Genomic DNA, 22,215 nt, shown 5'->3' on the forward strand with positions numbered 1-22,215 from the left:
CATGTTTAGATTCTGCCCCATAACTTCTGAATCCCCCACAGCAGGAAACATTTCTCTTCTCTGAAACTTATACAGTGATTCTGTGATTCCCATTCCCCAACTTACTTCCACCTGACTGTCAGGTGCTTCAAATACGCTCCCTCAAACGCAATCACTTTAATTTCTTTCACCTGAAGTATACGTTGCTTTTTCATATACTTCCTAAACACGGTGACACTTAAACCAAAAAGAGTAGCTAGATAAACTTTTTAGTATGAAACTATTGACTTCATACTTGAAGAATTATTCCTGCAGGACAGCTGAATCCCAACTCATACACTGTGCTTTGGATTAGTCACCTGCTTTCCAGGCCCCTGCTCATCTCTCATTTCCAGATGTTGTAAATATCTTTTCAAAGGTGAATGACTTATAAATTGCTGTGTAAATACAAGGCATGATGAGAGATGGTATGATGTAGTGGTTACAAGCACCATCCATAGAGCCAGATTGCTTGGGTTCTAAGCCTGACCATTTTTTTGCCTCAGTTTTTTCATCTGTGAAAAGGGGATAATCATAGTGCCCACCCACCCCCATCGTCCCCACCCCACCGCTGCACAGGGGGCTGGCTTGGGCATATCGAGTTCATTTGTACATGTAAAAGTGCTTGAAGCCCTGCCTGCCACATAGTGAGTGTGCAGTGAGTGTTAGTTACCTTTTTGCCGTTGGGTATTGGAATCATTTTATTTGTATTTAGACAGCATCTTTACAGACATAATGTCTGGTCAAGGGCCCTCTGAAATCTGTGGAGATATAGAAGCTAAAAGAGCTTCAAAAAACCAACCAGGGAGTTGGTTTGGGGGCCTAATTTAGCAAAATTATATCTAATATGTGATTGGAAATCTCTGAATTCCTGCACTTACCTTTCATTTCAGCCTCTCTGAAGAAGGTGCCTCGAGGAAAGGTCTTAACAATGGAAAGTTAATAGTCTTTTCTCCATAAGTAAAACTACCATCCAAGTAATTCCTGCATTATAGGGTAGAATAGAGGCATGACAAGGAAAGGAGGGTATTTTTTTTATAGTTTAGAAAGAATAAGCAAGTTCTTCCTGAATTTGGGGGCCCAAATTTCCTGTCTGTGCCTCTGAGTTTCTCAGAGAGTTGTAGAAAGATTTGATTTATAACTTGTACTGTATTCTGTCCAACATTCATAATCTAGCAACCTCAAAGACTATCTGAGGACAGCTAAATTTTTCTGGAAAACTAAGAATTTACTCACTGAAGAACCATTTTTAAAACATTCTTGGTGACAATTTTTTAAAAAATATCTTACAGATTGTACTGCCTTTTTTAACTGAACGAAATGTAACCAGCATTTGTTTTTCCTGGACTGTCCTCAGCACCTGTTGAGATTGATCGACAAAGTCTATTTGTCCCAACACCAAACAGCCTTGGATTGCCACAGTTGGGTTGCTGTTGGTTTTGTTTTGTTTTGTTTTGCTTTGTTTTAGGTCTCTTCCCTAGTTGTCAGCAGTCACCTCAACTGTAATCAACCTCCCACACCCTATCTCCACCCTCTGTTTGCAGCTTCGGAAGCCCAATAACCAAGTCTGACACCAAAACCACAGAACTGGAGAAAACATGCAGAATTCTTTATTTATTATGACTTCTATACTTCTTCGGGTAACCACAGCATCCTGGATATGTAGCAGGGAGGGGCATTGGTGTATAGTCTAAGTTAGGAGCCAAGAAGCTCTGTTAGTGTAAAAGCACAAAGTTGCTTTGTAGCTGAGATTTGCCTTGATGAAGAGTTGCTACCTATTGATAATCTCATTTGGTAATGTCTTCTGCTATAAAGTCCATGTGCAAGTGTAACTGACAAAAGCCAATCTGTAGCCAACAGGACTCTGCATACTGCATACGTGAAGAATGGTATTTTACTGCTCAAGTCTGTAGTGCAGGTCTATCTATTAGTTATCTATTGCTATTTAAAAAAATTGCCCAACTACATGACTTAAAATAACACACATTTGTTATCTCACTTTTTCTGTGGGTCAGGAATATGGGTGTAGTTTTGTTGGGTCCTCTTCTTCACCTTCTCTCACAGGCTGCATTTAAGGTATTGGCTCAGGGTCTGTGGTCTCATCTGAAGGCTTGACTGAGGAAAGATCTGCTTCCAGACTCACTCAGGGATTGTTACTCATGTTGAATCAAAATCTGATTCTTGGTTATTTTTAAACGTTGCCCTAGGTCTGTGCTCAAGAGCTACAGCAGGAATCTAATTCCTTCTCCCATGAGCACTGTAAACATCCCTAGGTGGAGAATGAGCATATTACCACCCTAAGTTCTCATTTGCAGGTCACATATAATTTGTTATTCTAATGCTTCCTCAAACATCCCAGAGTTCTCCTCTGGATCAGTTCCAGACTAGAGATATTCTCCTTAAAATATGACCCTAGAACCCGCCACAACACTCTAGGTGTGGACTAACCAGTTCATAGGGCATTTCCTCTCCTTTTCTGGTTAAAGTCTAATACCCTGTTACCATATTTAGTAGACTGATCCTTACATCATAGCAAGATGGTCACAAATCCTCCAGCCAGTCCTGGGTTCCAAAACAGTTTTCTCCACTTTTTTTTTTATTAAATTTATTTATTTATTTGCTGTGTTGGGTGTCCGTTGCTGCATGCAGGCTTTCTCTAGTTGCAGCGAGCGGGAGCTACTCTTCGTTGCCGTGTGTAGCCTTCTCATCATGGTGGCTTCTCTTGTTACGGAGCACAGGCTCCTGGCACGTGGGCTTCAGTAGTTGCGGTGAGTGGGCTCAGAAGCTGTGGCTCATGGGCTTAGCTGCTCCGCGGCATGTGGAATGTTCCCAGACCAGGGATTAAACCCGTGTCCCCCGCATTGGCAAGTGGATTCTTAACCACTGCGCCACCAGGGAAGTCCCCAGGTTCCTCCACTCTTTAGCCATGAGACCTTTGGCAAGATCCTTAATTTCTCTGTGCCTCAGTTTATTCATTTGTAAAACAGGAACAATAATTGTTTCTCCCTCCCTCATGGAGCTGACCTGAGAGTTCAATGGACGGATATGTGTAAAGTGCCTAGAACCGTGTCTGTCACATGGTAAGAGCTGTGAAAGTGTTAATAGTTAACACTGTCGTGACTGTGATTATTACTGGCACTGTGATCTGTTGTGAGCATTAGGGTGCTCATCCTGGTCACCAATAAAAATGCCAAACCATGGCAATGGCCGAGTCCTTCCATCTGGCCTCTCTCTAGGCTGCCCACTGGTTCAGTAACCAGTACAAAGCTGTCTGATCCTTTTATTACTAAATCTGTGTTCTCCATCTCATCGTTGAAGGTATCTATCATGTACTGTGCGAGGCCTAGAGGACACAAATATAAATAAAACAGAGGCTTTGCCCTCAAAAGGGTCACAATATAGCAAAGAGGCAAATGGTGAAACGTATAGTCTCTGGGAGACAAGTATGCAGAGAAACCACAAAAGGGTGCCCAGCTTTTACTCCACAGTCTCCTTCTTAATTTCTCTGAATACTCTAAAATGGAAGGGAACCAGAGAAGTATATTTCAAACACATTTATAAGGTTGTCATTATTTATGAGGAGCTTTATCTTTCATGCCCTCAAGGTCTCTCATGGCTCTTGACTTTCACCTCCCATTTTTTCAAGAGGTATTTTTTATTTTTGCTAATTTGGTGGTATTTTATTTGCAAGCAAAATTACTTGCTCAACAGTCACTCACATTCCAGGCTCTGCTCTGCGAGAGTTTTTAAAATCCATTTGGAGTCTTTGATCTTATTACTCGACCATGAGTATAGTAACCTTCAAATTATAGTCAACCTTGAAATGTGTTTACACAGTCAATTCAGATATCCATATACATCCCATTACTGAGTGTCTCCAGCCTGGTAGGGAGGGGCTGCAGTCCCAGTAGCAGACCAACCCTTTGCTTTGCACATTTGCTCAGATCCAGGGACTCTGTTTCCTTTTAAATTCTGTTAATAGACTCTTTGATCTTTCTTGATCACAAAGTTTGTGTTTGCCTCCGCAGTGATCTCATTCTTGTCCAGTAGTGCCACAATAAATGGAAGCAGGCATCAAAAAAGTGAAATCTCTAGGCTCATGAGCAGGTACTTGACCAACATAAAAATTTCCTAGGTCTTGTTTTCTCCCTGTTTTACACCTTTTCAGAAGGAAATACTAGAGATGGGTTGCTTGGTTTTTCGAATTATCAGCCTACATATTCCCTCCTGTTAGTTCTGATAACCAAGGAATTGATCACGTAATGTTGCCTAATGTGGTCAGCTCTCCATAAACAGATAAGTTGCTGAAAGGTTATCTTGCCAGCATCTGATAATCTCTGGATCCTGAGCTGTTGGAGAAACATCGGAAATACACTCAAGGTATTGGGAACAAGGCCAGATCCTGTCCTCCTGTTAAACTTCCAAACTTGTAACCCTCTAAAGTCCTCATTATTTTTGTCACTCAAAGACTACATAATTTGAAAGCCGCCATCTACCAATCTCTATTTGCAAAGGGAAGTTGTATTTCCTCGTTTTTGATTGTTTAAGCACATATTGTCAATCAGAGCTTTTGAGTCACGTGAAAGAGCCAGTATTACCCAAGTTAATATAATTTCACCCAAAAACTAGGGAACAAAGACTTCGATGGTATACTATTATGGGTCATTTCTCATATATATATACGAAAAGTTGTTCACAGATCTTACCTTCAGAAAGTCCTCCTAGTGAACCCCTACATGAAATATTTAGATTCACAGTCTTGCAAAAAACCATTTCCAGTTGCTGATTTCATCTGCCTCACAAGTGAAACAAGTCTACTTTCTTGGTCATCGTGGTGTTCCCCAGCCTGACTTTTATGCCTAGAAAATGCCGCTTTCGTAAAGAGCCGTCATGGTTCATGTCTTTGGCTTGTGATTCAGGGAAAGTGCAGGCTGTTCTTACTCCCTCAGTGTTGGTGATATGTGTTTTTGTTTTATTAAATCTTTAAAACACTGGGCTTGTTGTTTACGACCTCTATATATTCTTTTGTTCTTTTCCATGACTGGTTAGATCACCTTTTTTTTTTTTTCCTCCCTGTGTAAAAATATGAATGCCTTTCTAAAGAATATCGCGGCCTCTAGAATGGCTGCGTAATAAAACAGCAGAATGTGTTGAGGTTAACATTAGGTTTCTCGAGGCTGTCACTCAGGGCTGCTTCACTGATGGGAAGGTTTGAGGCTTCTCAGATGTGGTCCTCAGAATCTCAGGTCTTCCTGCTCTTGCCCGACCTGTTTTGACAAACCTGAGATCATTTGACACTAGTCACAGAGCTCTCTGTAAAATCAAGATACCAGATGGTGTCAGTGGCAGACAATTGTTTGCGATTAAAAGTTACTAAGAAACTCTTGGTTAAAATGGAAGCAAGACCTTGTCCAGGTATGAGCTTCACCTGGTGTGCATTTAAGCACCGGGGCCCTGCACACCCTGTGCTGTGAGTGCCTGATTCTTCTGACCGCAGAGGAGACGCTCCTCAGAGATACTGAGAAACAAAAGCATCTGCATTCAGCCCTGAATTCAGGTCAATGTCACAGGGCCTGGTGCTGCAAGGCATGTCATCCCATACAGCTCCCGTGTCCCGTGGAACAAGTTCAGCCGATGCGTCGCCATCTTGCGATTCTGTCCCTGCATCGGGGGGATGCAGAAGTTTTAATTAATGTCACATGCAACTTGGCTACCCTACTGATGTGAACCCCCACGTAAACTATCCCATGACACCCATCTGAACTTGTTCCTGTGCGTACAGTGTCTTGCAGCCCATCCTGTGCTGTTAGTTTTGGCAAGTACACTTCAGCGTATAATAAATCATGGAGGGAAAAAGCTTTTTGGCCTAGCACGGTTCAGCCCGCTGTAATGTCAGAATACAGAAAGCAGTTCTGTTTTTAGACATCCTTTTGCTAACCCAACATTCATAATTTATGATTTCACTGTAAAGTTCCTGCAACACGACACCAAAAGTAAGCTGCCCTTTAATTAAGTGCTCTTGGTAGGAAAAACGTGAAACTGATGTGCAAAACATCTCTGTGTGCACAGTGATTGATAGTGATTATATCGTTATGAACCCAGCCTAGAGGTCTCAACTTCCTGCTGGGTACTTCCTGAGTGTGCTGCTCACCAAACTGGAGATAATTCGGAGGCACAACTTAGAAACAGTGATGTTTCGAGCCAGCATCTGTGCAGGCGTTTTCACAGCTCCGTGTGGTATTAATCCTTGTTCTCGTGATGAGAACCTGCGACCAAATTTCATGCCACGTTCACGCTTAGAGAGGTGGTGATGCAGAGAGTGAAGGGTCAGGAGAACTCTTTTCAGGATCCCAGTTGTCATATGGTTTTTTGCTTTTCTTTTAAGACTAGAAAGAATGGATGACAGAAGGAACGTCTGGCCCTGTTGGTATGTGAATAGAGCATTATAGCCAGCAGAAGACCTTGAGCTATTCCATTTTTTAAAATCATTTTTCAAACATTTTTTTTTCCCTTGGTTGAATAAAGGTAAGTTTAAAGAGTGCCTCTGAACTTTAAGAGGCTGAAATCCCAAGCCCGGTGCTCTCCAGCTCAACGCTGTTTCGACTCTGCTTTTATCCTTCATCAGCTAAGTCGTCATAACACCTGACTGAGAGGTAATTAGGGTAGTGAAATAGTTCATGTTCCTTGAAAGGAAAGTAACAGATCCATCCAGAGTAGTAACACTTGCATGAAATAAGCTCTTTGGTGTAAGTTCAGCTACTTTCAGTCATAATCATAGCAACCAAAACAAAAACTTTGTACAATAAAGTCATTTAATCATCTTATCCATGCTTCAGAGATTACCTTTTTTCTGGAACTATGTTGACACTATGTGTGTGTGTTTTCTCGTGTTTCTGCAGGTTTGGGCCGGGTTTAGTCATCTACTGGTACGGATTTATCCAGGAGCTGGACTGTAACCGGGAGAGGGGTATCCTGCTCCAAGCCTGCTTCCCCACAGACATCGTCACCTTATGCCATAGCGTCGCTTGACCCTGATGGTCCTGGAAGAGAAGCTGGGAGGAAAAGGTGAATCCGGAAGCAATTTTACTTTCCTGCCGTGTAAACTCCTGGCAGCATCTGCCCTGAACTTCAGCTGAACTCTCGCTGCCCGTGGTCACACCACTACCTCTTTAGACAAACATATCAAGAGTTTCTGTTTTCCTTCATCCCTTGCTCATGTGAACAGCCAAGAACTACACACACAACCCACTCGTTATCAGCATTTCTGTCTCTGTCAAACAGTTAGTTTATAGATAGTCATAATCTTTCTTCCTTCCGGATGGTTTCTCCTTATATACTGAACAAAAGAAAAAATGTGGAGACCGAAAGGTGTGATTTTTCAGTTCTCCTCCCGGTTACCAAATCACCCTCTTAGTTTTTTTCTAAGCCTCCATTCCTTCTCCCTCCCTCCCTCCCCCTTTCTCTTCATGTGCACTCACAGGTACCCAGGGTTGCATTACTATCATGGAATAACCGAACACAGTCCTGGCAAAGCCGAAATCATAAAGGCTGCAACTAGATTTTCATTCTCACCTGCAAGGGCAGAACTTGCTGGGAGCCTGCCCTTGTTTTGTCCAGTCTTTATGGTTTCCTGACTTCTATGGCAGTAAGCCAAGCTGAAAAAATATACTTGATGAGAATTTCCTCTTTTTATAATACTTATTTGAACACCAAACATTTTCCATTTATCTCATTTAAAAGCATTAGTTACGTTGTGTCTGGAAACCACACTCCTTCTTTGGATTGGGGGCTGAGGGCAGACGACTGCAGCTCGGTGCCGGCCTTGACAAGAGTTTATTTTTAAACATGACTAGCTGTCGGTATGTATGGTAGTCGGTATTTTTATGAGTAAAATTTTTCAAAAGCACATTCTGTACCCTGCTTTGTATCTGCATTTTATTCTGCATAATTATATAACACTCAAATAATTTAGGCATTAGGAATGTTCAGCTTTGAATGAAGTATACCAAAAATAAACCTAGAGCAATTTTCAAGTAAGCAAAATAAAAGTTTTGTATTTGTTCACTTTCATTTATTCACTTTTTCTGCTGCAAACCAAATTTCAATCTAAAGGAAAACATCAATAAATTCATTATAAACCTATCTTTTAGGAAGGTAAAAAAATTAATCCATACCCAAAAATGTATTTAGTAAAATATTTGCCCCCATGTTGACAAAACATAATATTCTTTATATTGTTGAATGAGTTTGGAAATATTAGTAAAAATGTAACTTTTACAATCACCTTCAAGTTATATACATTGCTTGTTTCTTTCAGAAGACTAAATAAATATACCATTTGTACTTTGTTCATTTTGTACCTAAGAAGATTTGCAAAAATCTGCCTACTGCCTTTGCTTTTGAAGGACACAAACACATCAGATTCAAGCATGGATTTTAGCTCTGTTGTGGGTTACATTAAACAAAAAAGAAAGAGGAAGAAGATGAAATGGTACGGAAGTATCAGGCAAACTTCCATTTCAAAGTTCACCACGCAGGTTTCGTGAGTAAAATAGAATGATTTGGAACTGCTGCTGTTGTCTTGTTACAGAAACACACACACACACACACACACACACACACATTTTAGACAAATCTGTTGTGAAAAGCAGTTTCCGTGGCATGCTCTAAACTGCTTTTTCTTCTTTAGGAATAAATTACATTTATCTGCACAGATGTTGAAAACCCTGTTAAACCCTCGTCAAGGATTTGTTTGTTTTATATTAAACAAATTTATGATGAAGGTGCACAAATAAATTTTAAAAATAAACAGGTGCTTGCATTTCATATTGGCTCTTCTACCTGGTACCCTGACATAACGTGTTAGGAGAAGGTACCAGTGTTCTCCGGCAAAGGCACCACCTCCTCTTTATGAGGGAGGCTTTAAAACCTGGCCCTGGAAAGTGGGAAAGAAACCAGCAGTAGACTGTACATACTATGATAACGTTACAAGTTATTTAAAACTAAGCTCTATTCAACATAAAAACTAATGTGATTATAACATCTACTACTTTTCAGTTGGAGGAGTGGGGTGGGGACCTAACGTTCCCAGACTGGAATCCGAAATCCTCCCTGTTCCTCTTTGATGTAAGAAGTACTTATCTGCTGCTATATCTATATGTGTTGTTTGTTTACTTGTTTGTTTTTTAAATTTAGATAATAAACATCAGCCCTAGAGGGCAGACATGGGGTGACAGCTTTTTGTTGTTGTTGTTGTTCTTGTTATTAGAACATTAACATTAAAGTCACATCTTGTGCTGCGGAGCTCTCTGCAAACTGTGTTAATGAATTATGCCAAGTCAGAAAGCAGGAGCGTGTGTACAGACGTAAAACTAAATGATGTTCTCTCTGGTATATGTAGACTTGCCAAGCGTCTGCTCTCACAAACAAGCAAGAGACCCTGTTTGTTCAAAGCGCACAGAGGGATGAACTCAGAGCAAAGCTGATCCCACGCCAATATTTCAGGTGATTTCATAGACTCCTCCCACCCCATTTTTACCCCGCCAAAACACCCCAAGCAAACAAAAAACAAGATGTCTTTTTTTTTTTTTCTTTTGCTTCAGGCGAGGTGTATGTCAACTCTTCTAAACACTCCTAAAATCATATATAAAAGGGAGGCTCAGGGGTGCAGAGTAGAAAGCTGGATCTCCAGGGCGCATCGTTTTCTTTTAAGCATAGGTGTGTGTACCTGCTCATTATTGGCAAGGCTGAATTCCGCCCTGGAAAAAGTTGATAAAGTGTCGGTCTTTCGGGGGTGCGTTCACTCATCGAAGCCGCCAGGGGATCGCTTAGAGCCCTGGATGAGGTCATCCACCACACGGGCCCCGGGGGGGCCTCACTAATGAACACGCAGCACCCAAGTGAACAGTTGATTCACTCGCCCCTCCCTGAGGAGCTACACCCAGTGTTTCCTGTCCTCCCTGGAACCAAGATACCTGAGATGTCTGCTCTTTTTAACCTGCTCCCCCATACGGACCTGGAGTTTCCGGTGAATTAAATCTCTCAGGTGCTGTACTCCCCTTCACTTCCTGCCTCTCTTCCCGGTCGTCCTCCCCTTCTCCTGCCTTTGCATTTTCCTTCCATGTAGACACACGTTCTGCACTTTCTCGCTACCCCTTGGCTCTTTTTCTCGCTAGAAAATGATCTCAGGGCCAAACTGCGACCCGTCGGAGTCCTGATTCATGTATTTTCGGAGGCCGGGTTGGGGAGAACAAGCGACCTAAACTCTCTGGGGAAAAGCACACCTAAGCCTCCTCCATGTGCCCAGAATTCCCGGGCATCTTTGGCACCTGAAGATCATAAAATTTGTAACTAAGATATTACAGGGTCAGATATGGTTTGAGGTTTAGTCTGTCAGTAACTGTTTTGGCAAAAGGAGCCAAAAGAGCATGTGAGGTCTACAGATATTGATGCTTTCAGGCTGGATGGTGGTGTTCAGCTGATTAAAACAAATTAAAATAGTAAAACGTCTCTGTGCTTTCCTTAGCGAATCACTCCTAGCGCGTTCATCTTGCGGGGCAGCTTGCCATTTTCCGTGTGATCTGCAAGTTGCCTCAAAAGTATAACTATTTTGTGAATAGCACAGGAGGCAAAAACCTCCCAACTGGCACATTCTCAATTAGGGTCAAGGAACAAAGTCAGCTTAACTAGAGAGGAAATTAAAAGGCAAACAATAGGAGTTTGCCTGCATTGTCACCATTTATAGAGAGGTGCCTCTCTGGACCGGCCTGGTAAGTCACTCTCAGGTTAAGGAAGGGTCGCAGTGACAAAGTTCTGACCATCTAATTGTATTACCCCAAACTCACCTTCCTATATATAGTAAAAACAGTCTGAAGATGTTTTATTAAGAACACGCCTGGATTCGAAAGATTAAGGAAGATGGAATTATGAATTAAATAATAACCAGAACAGCTTGGGTTCCCCTTGCGTTTTTCACTTTCCTGCTATTGTTTTGAATGTGGCTGTGAGACAAAGAGCTGCTTAGGTCAAGGACTATAAATTACAGTTTTCATACAATAGTCATCCACTAAAATGATTTCAAAGCTTGATCAAAGTACTTCAAAAAGACTTTTAAAACTTTTCCACAATGCAGGGGGAGGGGAAACACTCATTTGATGCCTTAATTTGCTTCAGTGAGTCTAGCAGAGTTCATCTTGGCGTCATACCTACTTTATATAAAATCCCACTCATTAGTTAAAGAAACCCAACTTGTTATTGTTGTCTTATGTACGAGTAAAGGGGATTTACGTTTCACCCAGTTAACTGGCACAACTAAACCTTTGGAGGCTCTTGTAATGTAAGGAAAAGATGCACGTAATCCTGCTTTAAAATAAGCATAACTTGACGATATTTAATTGTGGTATGCAAGGTACTTAAGACTAACTCCCTGTCTTAGAATAAAGTGGATATCAATGGATTTAGTTGGCATCTTATTAAGAGTCACGGTAATAGATTTCGTTTTTCATCTCTTTTCCCTCATCACTTGCATTTACCTGGAGCTGTCTCATGTCATAAGCAAGGATGATGGGAGGTACCCTAGTGATAGATAAGCTGAGCAAATTCTAGGCCCAGCCATACGTAAAGACAGTGTGGGATGCTGCAACAATGCTTCTGTGTCAGGTAATTTTTATTTTTTAAAAGGAAGGTCATTTTGAAACGCTGACATGAGATATAACCAAGTCAATTAACTAATAACAATGGTAGTTCAGAGTTTAACTGAGGCCTGAACATGAAGCCACCGGCCATTCACCTAAAGCAGTCATGAATTCCCCTGCAAACAGCCCCGGTTAAGGGTATTTCTAGAACAGCTAGAAAAAAAAAAATGCCTTTGTCATTTTTATATTCAACGCAGATACAATCAGAAATTGCAATTGAGTGTATCCATAGTAGACTCTATCCTTTAATTTTAATTGAAATTTCTTTTATAGGGCAAATCAAAATTTACACAATCCAAACGACCTCTGCAGGAAACCATAGTTTTGTAAGTAAACTGAAAGTTGTGAGCACCTTTTACTTGATTGCACCACACTTATCTCAGTTGTTGACATATTTCTTTCTGTAGTTGTTTGATGGCAAGATTTCTGACTTGATTATAAGCTCCATAGAGTAGGAACTAGATTTATCTTGTTCACTCTCCATCCCCTAATAGCTCACAGAGTTCCTGGCACAGAGCAGGTGTTCAATAAATGTTGAATGCACAAATGAATGACTGTTAAATTTATATTAAATATGCTCTCACTCGCTTGTGTTAGAGAAATAATTGGGCCCTTTTCATTTTAACTTTCTCATTTTCTTCAGCTGAAAACTGGGTGTATTTATTGGAATCAGAGAAAAGCATCATATATTTTGGTGTTAATTAGAGAATTAATTACTTGAGAAATCCTCAAAACCTGAAATACAGCAGTTTCATCAACCAGAGTATTTGGTATTTAGTCTTAAGGGTAATTCATGTGCTTTCATTGCATTTGCCTTAAAGTTAGCCGTAGTACATTATTGTTTATCCAATATATTGCTAAGTTAACTCAAACATTTTAAAATCTTATCTTTGTTTCTCTTTTTTAAAAAAAGGCTTAAGCCTTATCTTTATTTTTAAATTTCTATTTAAGAAACAGTTTCCGCTAAAATCAAGTCGGGGCCCCAAATCAAATGTTTTGTACACAGATTCGGGGATATTCAGTGGAATTATTAGATTAACTGCAAATGGTGCTTTTAATTGCTCATATTTATAATACTGAGTTGGTGGCAAAGTGCTTCCTGGCCATAGAAGTGTCTGCTGGCTCAGGAGAGAAGGGTTCTTTGGTCATTTGCCAACAGGATCTGACTTGGGAGAGACACTGTCCATGAACTGCTCGGGGGCGTTTCCCTGTTAGTCATTAGTTCAGAGTATACTATCATCTGAAAGCCAAAGGCATTTGGCATATTTCCTCATATTTTGAAAACTTATAACACAAAAGGAACTGGAATTTCCAAATTTCTTCTTTGCTCTGCCAGTTTCCCGGGACTTAATATGTTGGGGCCATTTAAGTGCGTGATTCCTTTCATGAGTGTCTGGAGAGAACTGACGCCCAGGACAGATATCACGGAGTTTGGGTTCTCTTTGGCTCTGTGAGATGTTTCCATCTTGTATTTCTAGCATTTAGGCTCTCAAGACACAAATATTTAGAGTCCCTAATGTGTGTTTAGAAACGTTTGAGGTGCTGTGAGAAATTCAAAAATATGCAATAAATGGTCATTTTTGGAAAAATAAATCATTACTTGTCAAAATGAAAACAAAAGATTTGAAAATTTCAGAAAGGACAATTATAGTATAATAAGGAAAGAGGCAAACCTATGGGGCTTTTAATAAGATATTTTACTTCTAGACTTCAGGCAGCAAGTAGTTTTCTATGTGCTTGTGGTAGTTGCATCCACCGCTGTCGAGAAGGATTCTGAGGCCGCGTTCAGCTCGGCGGGAGATAGGGCTGTGATCAATTATGGGCATTAGTCTTTGGAGTGGGTAGTGATCACATAGGTGCCACATATTTTCAATTCCCATCCTAGGTCATTCATGTTTAGTGCAAGTATAAATAAATTCTAAGCATTTGGAACAGAACTCATCATCTTGTTCATGGGCCTGAGTAATAAAATAAGCAGTAACATTTTTCATTGGTTCTATAACATCAAGTGAAGTAACATCTGTCCGTGGCTGAGATCTGTTTAGTAATTCATATAAGCAAAATATTTCAATAGGAATACGATTTGAAAACTCAAGATAAACACTTGAGAAGGCCACAGATAATTATTGCTCTCAGTAAACGCCTACGAGTTACATGACACTGTTGATGAAAAACATGGGGTCTCTATATTTTGGGCTCTGCATGAGGATCTTGAGATTTGAGGATTGTCTTCTATTAGATTCCCACATACTCCTTAGTTTTTTAGTTTTCTTGTTGTTTGTTTTCCCGATAAAACCAGCTTGGGGTTTCAAGGTCGGCTGCACATTGTGCCTTCCTTCCTTTTCATGGTCTTTGTATCATTTGGGTACCGATTTCCTACTTAGTGCTGTGGATTTTTTATAAAGTAGTTATTGTATATTTGTTGTATTTGTTTTAAAATATGATCCCAAAAAGAAGTGTTAAAATATTTTCAAGGATGAAAGAGATAGGTATGCTTTACATGGTAATGGAGTTTTTGTTAATATACTTACCATTAAGCCATAAATAATTTTCCTCAAACCTTTTAATTGAATCAGCTCATTAATTCTGTCACCTAAAAACATGACACTCATTGCACGTGGAAAATTACTAGGTAAAAATCTAAAACTATTTTGTTCCTTGCTAATTTAAATAGAAGAATCCATCTTGGTTTTCCAAGTTTCAATTTTTTAAAAAGCATTTTGTGGTAAATGAAAAAAGAAAAAAAGAAAGCAATCCACCCTAACAGAGGGTAATCGAAAAGCAGAACAGCAAAAAAGATGGCAAAGTGGACATAAGTGCATTGCATGTAAATGTAAAACTTAGTCTTTTGGTAAATTATTTTCATCTTACTTGCTTCCCCACTGTCCTTGAAATTGTTTCCCAGTGACAAAGGGGTTAAAAACTGCAACAGCAGCTTAGGGGCGTGGAGTGAGCAAAGAAGCTCATGTGAGAATTGAATTGAATTTTCAGTTGGTTCCTTGACAATTTCCTAAGAGGTGTGCAGAAAGTAAAATTGAGCCATTAGCAACGATGAGATGAGTTTGAATCAGAGACTCCGAGAATTTTAGAATTGGAAGGGACCAGAGACCTCATTGTACAAGTGAAAAAATTGAAGTCTGGAGAGGTCAAGTGACTCATCCAAGGTCACAGAGCTAGCTAATTGGAAGCAGGACTAGAATCTGTCCTTCCTAACCTCCTGTCCACTGTCCTTTCCACCATGGGGTTAATAATTTATTCTGGAAGGAACTTCCAAAGTAAAGGATCATGGTATATTTTTAAATGAACATTCCGAACCTTACTGTTTTTGCCCTGTCCCTGATTCCCTAATCTCTATAGTAGAAATCAGCTGTTGCTTTGACAGAAATAATTCTCATTTTATTTGCACCTTAGTAACCTAAAATCCTTATCATTTGGTGGCATTCAGTTCCGTTTCTTTTTCCTTCCCGCCACCCCCCACCCCCCGCCCCCCGCCGGCCACGAATCTTGCAAGCTTGGAAGATCTTAGTTCCCTGCCCAGGGATCGAACCTGCCCCCCCCCCCCCCCACACACACACACAGTGAAAGCTCAGAGTTGTAACCACTGGACCGCCTGGGAATTCCCAGCATTCAGTTTCTATACATTGCCATTTAACCTAAGGATGTGCCACTAGGAATGATTTTAGAAACAATTTTAAGACATTTTTCCCCTGGCTGATTTATTTGATTGATTTATTTGATTTTTCTTCCATTACCAAAAGATCCACAGATGTTATGTTTATCATCTCGTGTTCCTGTAAGGATAATTTTTAAACCAATAGTAATTCATGAATTTTTCTGATCATCACCAATAATGATTAATATATCATGTTCTAGAACTGTACCCAGTAGAGCCTTGTGACTTACTTATGCTTTGACAACAGGCTGGAATCCCTGCTTCTCCACTTACAGGCAACTGAACTCTAAAAGCTTCAATGTCTTCAATTGTAAAATCGAAATAATACCTATCACATAGGACTATTGTGAGGATTAAATAAGATTAGTACCTCATACATCATACATCAGAACTCTAACAAAACTAGTATCATATAGTTGTATTATATAGTTATTAATAATATTACTGCCATAGAATGATCTATCTAATAAATGATATACACTGATAAAAATATGTATTTTCTCTGTTAATACAGAAATCAGTATAAGGTGGATGGCTTGGCTTTTATTGCTTTTCTAAAACTGATTTAGAATAAACCATTTTTCCTAAAGTTAAGGGACAGGCCATGGGCATATGTTGATTGTTTTCAAAGACAGATGTCTCGCTTAACATTCCTCTGCTCTGGAGGAGCTCAGAGGCAGAACCCATGTTTCTTTTGATAGTGACCATAACCTTTGCCATAAATACAACTTTGAGACAGCACAGCACAGGAACCAGCCAGTACTTCCAGGTCTGATTGAAGGCCCAAATCAGGAGTGCTCTAGATGAGCCCCAGAGGGGCCCGGTTGTGTCATAATAGAAAAGGTTTCTATAAAGGGATTGAGATACCTTCTTCAGGCTATTGTTAATTCATTGAAAGAAAGGATAAAATGCTATTTGGAGTTGATCTTTGAAAAAAAAGAAAAAAAAAGGCAAAACGAAAAGGAATTTGGGGAAATGACTAGTTTGTTCCTGGATTCTTCCTCTGATTGATGTTGGTGACACTGTTGGAGGCGGCTTTGTAAAAGACCTGACTTTGGCCAGTGCACCACCCCAAAACGTAAACCTCATTCAATCGCAGGCAAGCTGAACAATTTTCCGACAAGTGAACGAGCACGGACGCTCCCCTCTCTGAACACAAGCCGGTCCTCTTCAATGCTGGAGGCAGATTCTGGATCAGGTTCTCCGTGGCAGCAGGTGACACTGTAACCGTGACACTGGGCATGGGAAGTGTGGCTCCTTTCATCTGGGAGCTTGGGATTGTTTCGCAAACAATCAATTACGCTTCACCACACCCCAGCCAGGTGAAGACGCGCTCCCATGTCCGCGGACAGAGGAGTTAACCAGTTGAACTATGCTGCTTGTAGAAGTTATTTATTTACTCCACAACAATAAAGGAAACTTGGGAAAAAATGCTTATTTTGAAGAGGAGGATTTCTTTCTCCGTACTCTATGTTTTCTGAAAACTGAAATACAATTTTTAAAAATAAATATTAAAATGTTTAAATGCCCAATCATAAAAATTAAATTGTAGTGTCATTTGCCCAGACTAACCTGTGATCAACACTCAGAGAATGTCTTTTCATAGCTGGTTAATAATAGCTCATGAAACGCTGGAAGAGTAGATACCAAGCAGTGCATTGCAGGGGGCTCCTCCCCTGGTGATGTTCCTTCCGCACCTCCAACTTCAGCTGTGGAGTAAGAGCAACTGAAAGGAAGCTGATGGTGTGCGCTGTAAAGTTTCATAGCGCCTTCAGTGGCCCCTACTCTTGCCGACACATTGCATAAGTTATGAAAGGGAGACTTGAAAAGCAAAAATACTATCCCTTTTTACTCACAAACGATAAAAGTTCGGCAGAACAGAAGTAACAGCCCTTGAGAATAACTTTGCAATGGACCCATTTTAGCGCAGCAGGCTGTGTGGTCTAAAGATAATCTAGACGCCTTCATTAACTGAACTCGAAAATTTCAAATGAATTTGCATTGGACTCAACCTGGCATCATATCTTGTTAAAAACATGAAGACTGATACAAACTGTCCTGAAGTGGCTTGATCTGATTATTACCTAAAATTGATCTAGGTTTGCAACTCGAAGTCAGATTAACAGAGAATCACCAAAATAGTTCATTCATTCTAACTAGCACGTAAGCATTGGTTGATATAGCTGGAGATGTGATGAGGAAGGGTACCTGTAGGAACCATAACTCTCCATATCCTGGAGGCTCACCAAAGACAGTCTGATTGACCCTCCCCATCGAGGGTGGAAGTCCAGTGTTACCACCTAGTATAGCTCTGGGGTCAATTCCAAAGCAGCCAATCAATTCTCAGAATGAAAATCCACATGGGGAGCAATCTGTTCCTGGGTGCCTGCAGGAGAGAGAAGGGCTATGTAGCAATTTATTGCCCACACAAACCACACACACACGACACACACATACACACACACACTCCTTTATCCTTTCTAGCAAAATACAATTTTTATCAAGAATTGGAGGAAGATACTTTATCTCAGCACAGGTGAACTGGTCCAATAATGACCATGCAACACCATGTAGCCAGTGAGCAGGGAGGAAACAGGTACCGTGAGGTTTCAGAGAAAACTTTTCTTCCCTGAGAAAAGAAAAGCCTATATTCTGCCATCACTTTCCTTTTGATATAAGGGGGGGATGGTTGGAGCTTCAGTAACCATCTTGTGACTGTGAGGAAAAGGCTAAGAAACCACCACAGACAGAAGTAATGGAGCCATTAAGCCTGGGTCAGCACTGCCAAATTCCTCTTATTTCAACAGTTACCCCTTAGGTGTTCTGTTACTTGCACCTAAAAACATTCCTAACTGACAAAAGGATTTCTTGAATTCCTAGAACAGGGTTGTTGGTGATTTCTTATGTGCACTGTGGGAGAAATTTGGATGAAATATGTACCAAAGCTACTGGTTGCTCAAGACACCCAGAAACACTGATCCCTGAGCCACATGAAACTCTAAGAGGGCTAGGATGGAAGCTTCTTACCCTCAGAGAGGGGATGAGCTCAGCAATTGATTATGCAGCACCCCCTTCAAATTCATTGTTTTGTAGAACTCTGAAAATATGTCAGATGTCTACGCCAGAAGTGAATTCTCCAGGGACATCGTTGTTCATACTGAGATCAAAATGGAAGATGACTTATCGAGAGCAAAGGGCCCCCTCAGAGAAGCGTGGATGGGAACCTAGCCAGATTACAGTCATTTGGGGATAACGCTTCCCATCTCCCTCTCCACTCCACACACCCATAAAACAACACCATTTTCACTGAATTAGTCAGTTGAATACATTAGCCAAATTTCTCTTTCTGTCTTTGCCAGCGCATCTAAAATGTTTATAATGACAAGGATTGTACCTACCGTGCTGGCCACTTAGTACACATCTAATTCAAACAGGTATGATTACCTACAAAAGAGGACGTAGAGCCTAGTCGTGAAGCCCAGCAGCACTGGCTCCAGGTGCCTGAGTTTTAATCAGAACCAAGTCTCACGAACTTTCTGAATCAGCAAATTCCTTAGGCTCCCGGTACCCTGATTGAACTCTGCACCAAAAGAGAGTATAGTCTGTAAATTATGCCTCAGTAAACAGCAAAAGCAAGTAAATGTAAAATTTTTTAAATAGATAATTTCAAATGAGTGTGTGCTTCAAATGTTGGTAATGTTTTGACAGTTTGTGAGTTAAGCTTTTTCCTGATTCAATTTACTATCTATAAAATATTAATATATTATCTATATTAACACTACTTGAAATATATATATGTTGTTTAAATTCAAAATTTAGAAAAGTAAATCATATTCAAGAAAAAAGAAGCAAAAAATGTATCTTGCTTCACTGCTTTGGACAAAATATTCATTCAACACAACTCAACAAATATTTATTTGGCATATATTGTCTCAGTATCTGTAAAATAGGCAGCTTTGCAAATTTTAAAGGCCCCTAATAGCCATATTATATCCCCAAGTCTTCATTACTTCAAAGCGTGTTAGAAAAGGCCTTGATGATATTATGTACAGGATCCCATTTCTATCTTAGAATAACACCTGGTTTGAAATAAGCAAATTATTTGTTCATTATTTTATTACTTAAATTTCTTCCACTCACCATTACTATGCAAGTGTAGTAATATCTGTTGTAGTTGCCTTTGTTAATTGCCAATCACCACCACCACCAACACACCTCCTTTCTACCCCAGCATTACTTTTGCTCAGGTGTCCACTGTCTGCTAGATGGCAGTATACTTCAGAGGAAGAGAACCCCAGCCCCAACCCCAAGAGGCACATCATGATTGCTCTAAGCCACTCACGGCACCTCCCTTCTCTTACCAGTGCCTGGTATAGGCATAGACATATGATGCAATTGGACCAAAAACATTTGAGAGAAAGTCTGCTGAAGGGCTTCTGGAAAAGGCCTTCCTTACTGATCCCTCTTCTGCTGGTTGTGGTTGTATCTGAATGGGATGCATGAACTGCTGCGGCCATCTGGCAACCAGGAGCAGTGCTAGACTGCAGACAGGCCAACTCCCTGAGAATGAGGAGGCAGAAAAATGGCAAAAGCCTGACTCTGATGATGTCACTGAGTCCCTGACTTGATCTTGGAACAGCCACATCTCCTGTTATCTCAGATAATAAATTTTCTTTACTTTTTAAGCCAGTTGAGTCAGGCTTTTCTGTATTTGGAGCCAAAAACGCCATAAGCAAATACCCTGTTACTTACAGCAAACACACTGTTTCCCGCTGCAGTGGAGAGGGGAAGCTGAGATCACAGGAAAGGAAGCAGGGCATCCCCCGTTTATTTTTTGGACCTTGAGGATATAGAATAATATTTATTTTAGTGATTAAAAATATGGATAAAACACTAATCCTAGATGTTGGTAAAAGAGGAAACTGGGGACTTCCCTGGTGGCACAGTGGTTAAGAATCCAGCTGCCAATTCAGGGGACACGGGTTCCATCCCTGGGCAAGGAAGATCCCACAGGCCACACAGCAAGTAGGCCCACGCGCCACAACCACTGAGCCTGTGCTCTAGGGCCCGCGAACCACAACTACTGAGCCTACATGCTGCAACTACTGAAGCCCATGTGCCTAGAGCCCGTGGTCTGCAACAAGAGAAGCCACCGCAATGAGAAGCCTGCATACCACAGTGAAGAGTGGCCCCTGCTTGCCACAACTAGAAAAAGCCCGTGCACAGCAAGAAAGACCCAATGCAGCCAGTAATAAATAAATAAACAAATAAATAAATTTATTTTTTTTTTGAAAAGAGGAAACTGAATGCGGGTTACATGGAAACTCTGTACTATCTTCACAATTCTTCTATAAATCTAAAACTATTAGAAAATAAAGTTCATTTGAAAATCGGAATAAAAATAACAGTAGATAAAACAAAGAAAGTGAACCTTTAAAATGTGAAGTTAACTTGCATAGTGGTTCCTCACAGGTGAGCAACTTTTATGGCAAAACTACAGTCATTTCCATGCATCCTCCTACAGAGTGAAGGCACTTCCTGAAAATATGTGAGGGAACAGGAATTACTGGGTCTATTATTGATAAGAAAACAGCCACACTAGAGAGGTGAAGTGACCTACTGGAGGTCACACACTAACAAGAGACAAAGCCAAGAATAGACCTGGCTCCCACGAAGGCAGCTTTGCTTTTTCTTCTCTTCCTCTACCTGAAATGGCAAGACCCACTTCCAAAAGCCTATGGAAAAAGGAAATTTTCAATTTGGAGGAAACTATTCAGACAGTTTGCACACAATAATAATTCAAATGCTATGAGGTGAAGAATATAATTTTTTTCTTTTAATTCTAAAAAGAACATAACTGAAAAATCAATTCATTGACCAAATGACCTTTGCTATCCCAAATATCACCAAACACCTTGACTTTCACCATACCTTAGCAACTTAAAGGACAATTCAATACAAAGAAGATACACTTTATACTTCTCTATTTCTTTAATAAAGCTAATAATGTTTATTAGAATAAATTTATAAGCAATGGGCAAAATACATATGTCTCTTTCAATGAGTCTCTTCAATATAAAACATTCTTATTCTGAAAGCCAAATTTCTCTACATAAATTACAAGTAGGGCAAAGTATGAGCTGCACATTATCTAGTGGAAGTATATCTGAATCACTGATACACTGTATAAAAACCTTGCCTAGTGTCATACTGGAAAACCAAAGCTCTGAAACTTATGTAATATTGTAAATCAACCCTATCTCAATTAAAAAAAAAAAAGAAAAGAAAACCAAGCCTCCTTTGATGAAAGAAAGAAAGAAAGAAAGAAAAAGGAAAAAGAAAAAGAAAAAGAAAAAAGAAGAAAAAAAGCAAAGGCTATTATATCTAGCAGGAGAGTATGAAGAAAATTGTCTGTAATATTAATAACTTCACTCAACAAAAAAAAGTAGTAGAGCATACCAGAGACCGTAGAGGGTGCTCCCAGCTTTTCAAGGAGAGACACCAGCAGCAGAACTGGCCTATCCCCCACAAAGTACATCAATGGAAGATTGATCGGTGACAGTGAGGAGCGCTTTGCTGTTGTCACAAGTCATGGCCCATGATTAAGCCAGTGGCCTCAAGAGCAGGAGGCATTCATCCCAGAGGATATGTAGGAAGAGTATATTGGAACATCTGTTCTCCTATCGAAAAAAAGAACAACTTAATTGTACTACTATTTAATATTTTTTACTAATTTTATTAATATTATTCAATATTTTACAATACATATAAACAAGTAAGTAAATATACATGGTTTAAGAGTGTGTGCACAACTTTTTTTCCCTGACAGCA

At 40.1% G+C, this 22,215-nt stretch overlaps 1 protein-coding gene across 7 annotated transcripts in view; it reads left to right on the forward strand.

The window, feature by feature from the left end:
- Nucleotides 1-16,555, forward strand: part of CDIN1 (CDAN1 interacting nuclease 1) — a 208,197-nt gene extending 191,642 nt beyond the window's left edge. For 4 of the 7 annotated variants that reach the window (XM_057724901.1, XM_057724899.1, XM_057724902.1 and 1 more), the window contains one exon: nt 6,918-8,303. In XM_057724901.1, coding sequence (XP_057580884.1) covers nt 6,918-7,047 — 130 coding nt within the window. In that variant the 3' untranslated portion in view covers nt 7,048-8,303. Of the gene's footprint in view, nt 1-6,917; nt 8,304-8,335; nt 9,247-9,418; nt 9,523-11,984; nt 12,038-16,483 lie in introns of those variants that run through there. The other 3 variants (XR_009051591.1, XR_009051590.1, XM_057724900.1) reach the window with 3 other exon arrangements.
- Nucleotides 16,556-22,215: the final 5,660 nt, after the last annotated feature.

The sequence above is a fragment of the Hippopotamus amphibius genome, chromosome 2, assembly GCF_030028045.1.
Source record: "Hippopotamus amphibius kiboko isolate mHipAmp2 chromosome 2, mHipAmp2.hap2, whole genome shotgun sequence".
Classification (NCBI taxonomy): domain Eukaryota; kingdom Metazoa; phylum Chordata; class Mammalia; order Artiodactyla; family Hippopotamidae; genus Hippopotamus; species Hippopotamus amphibius.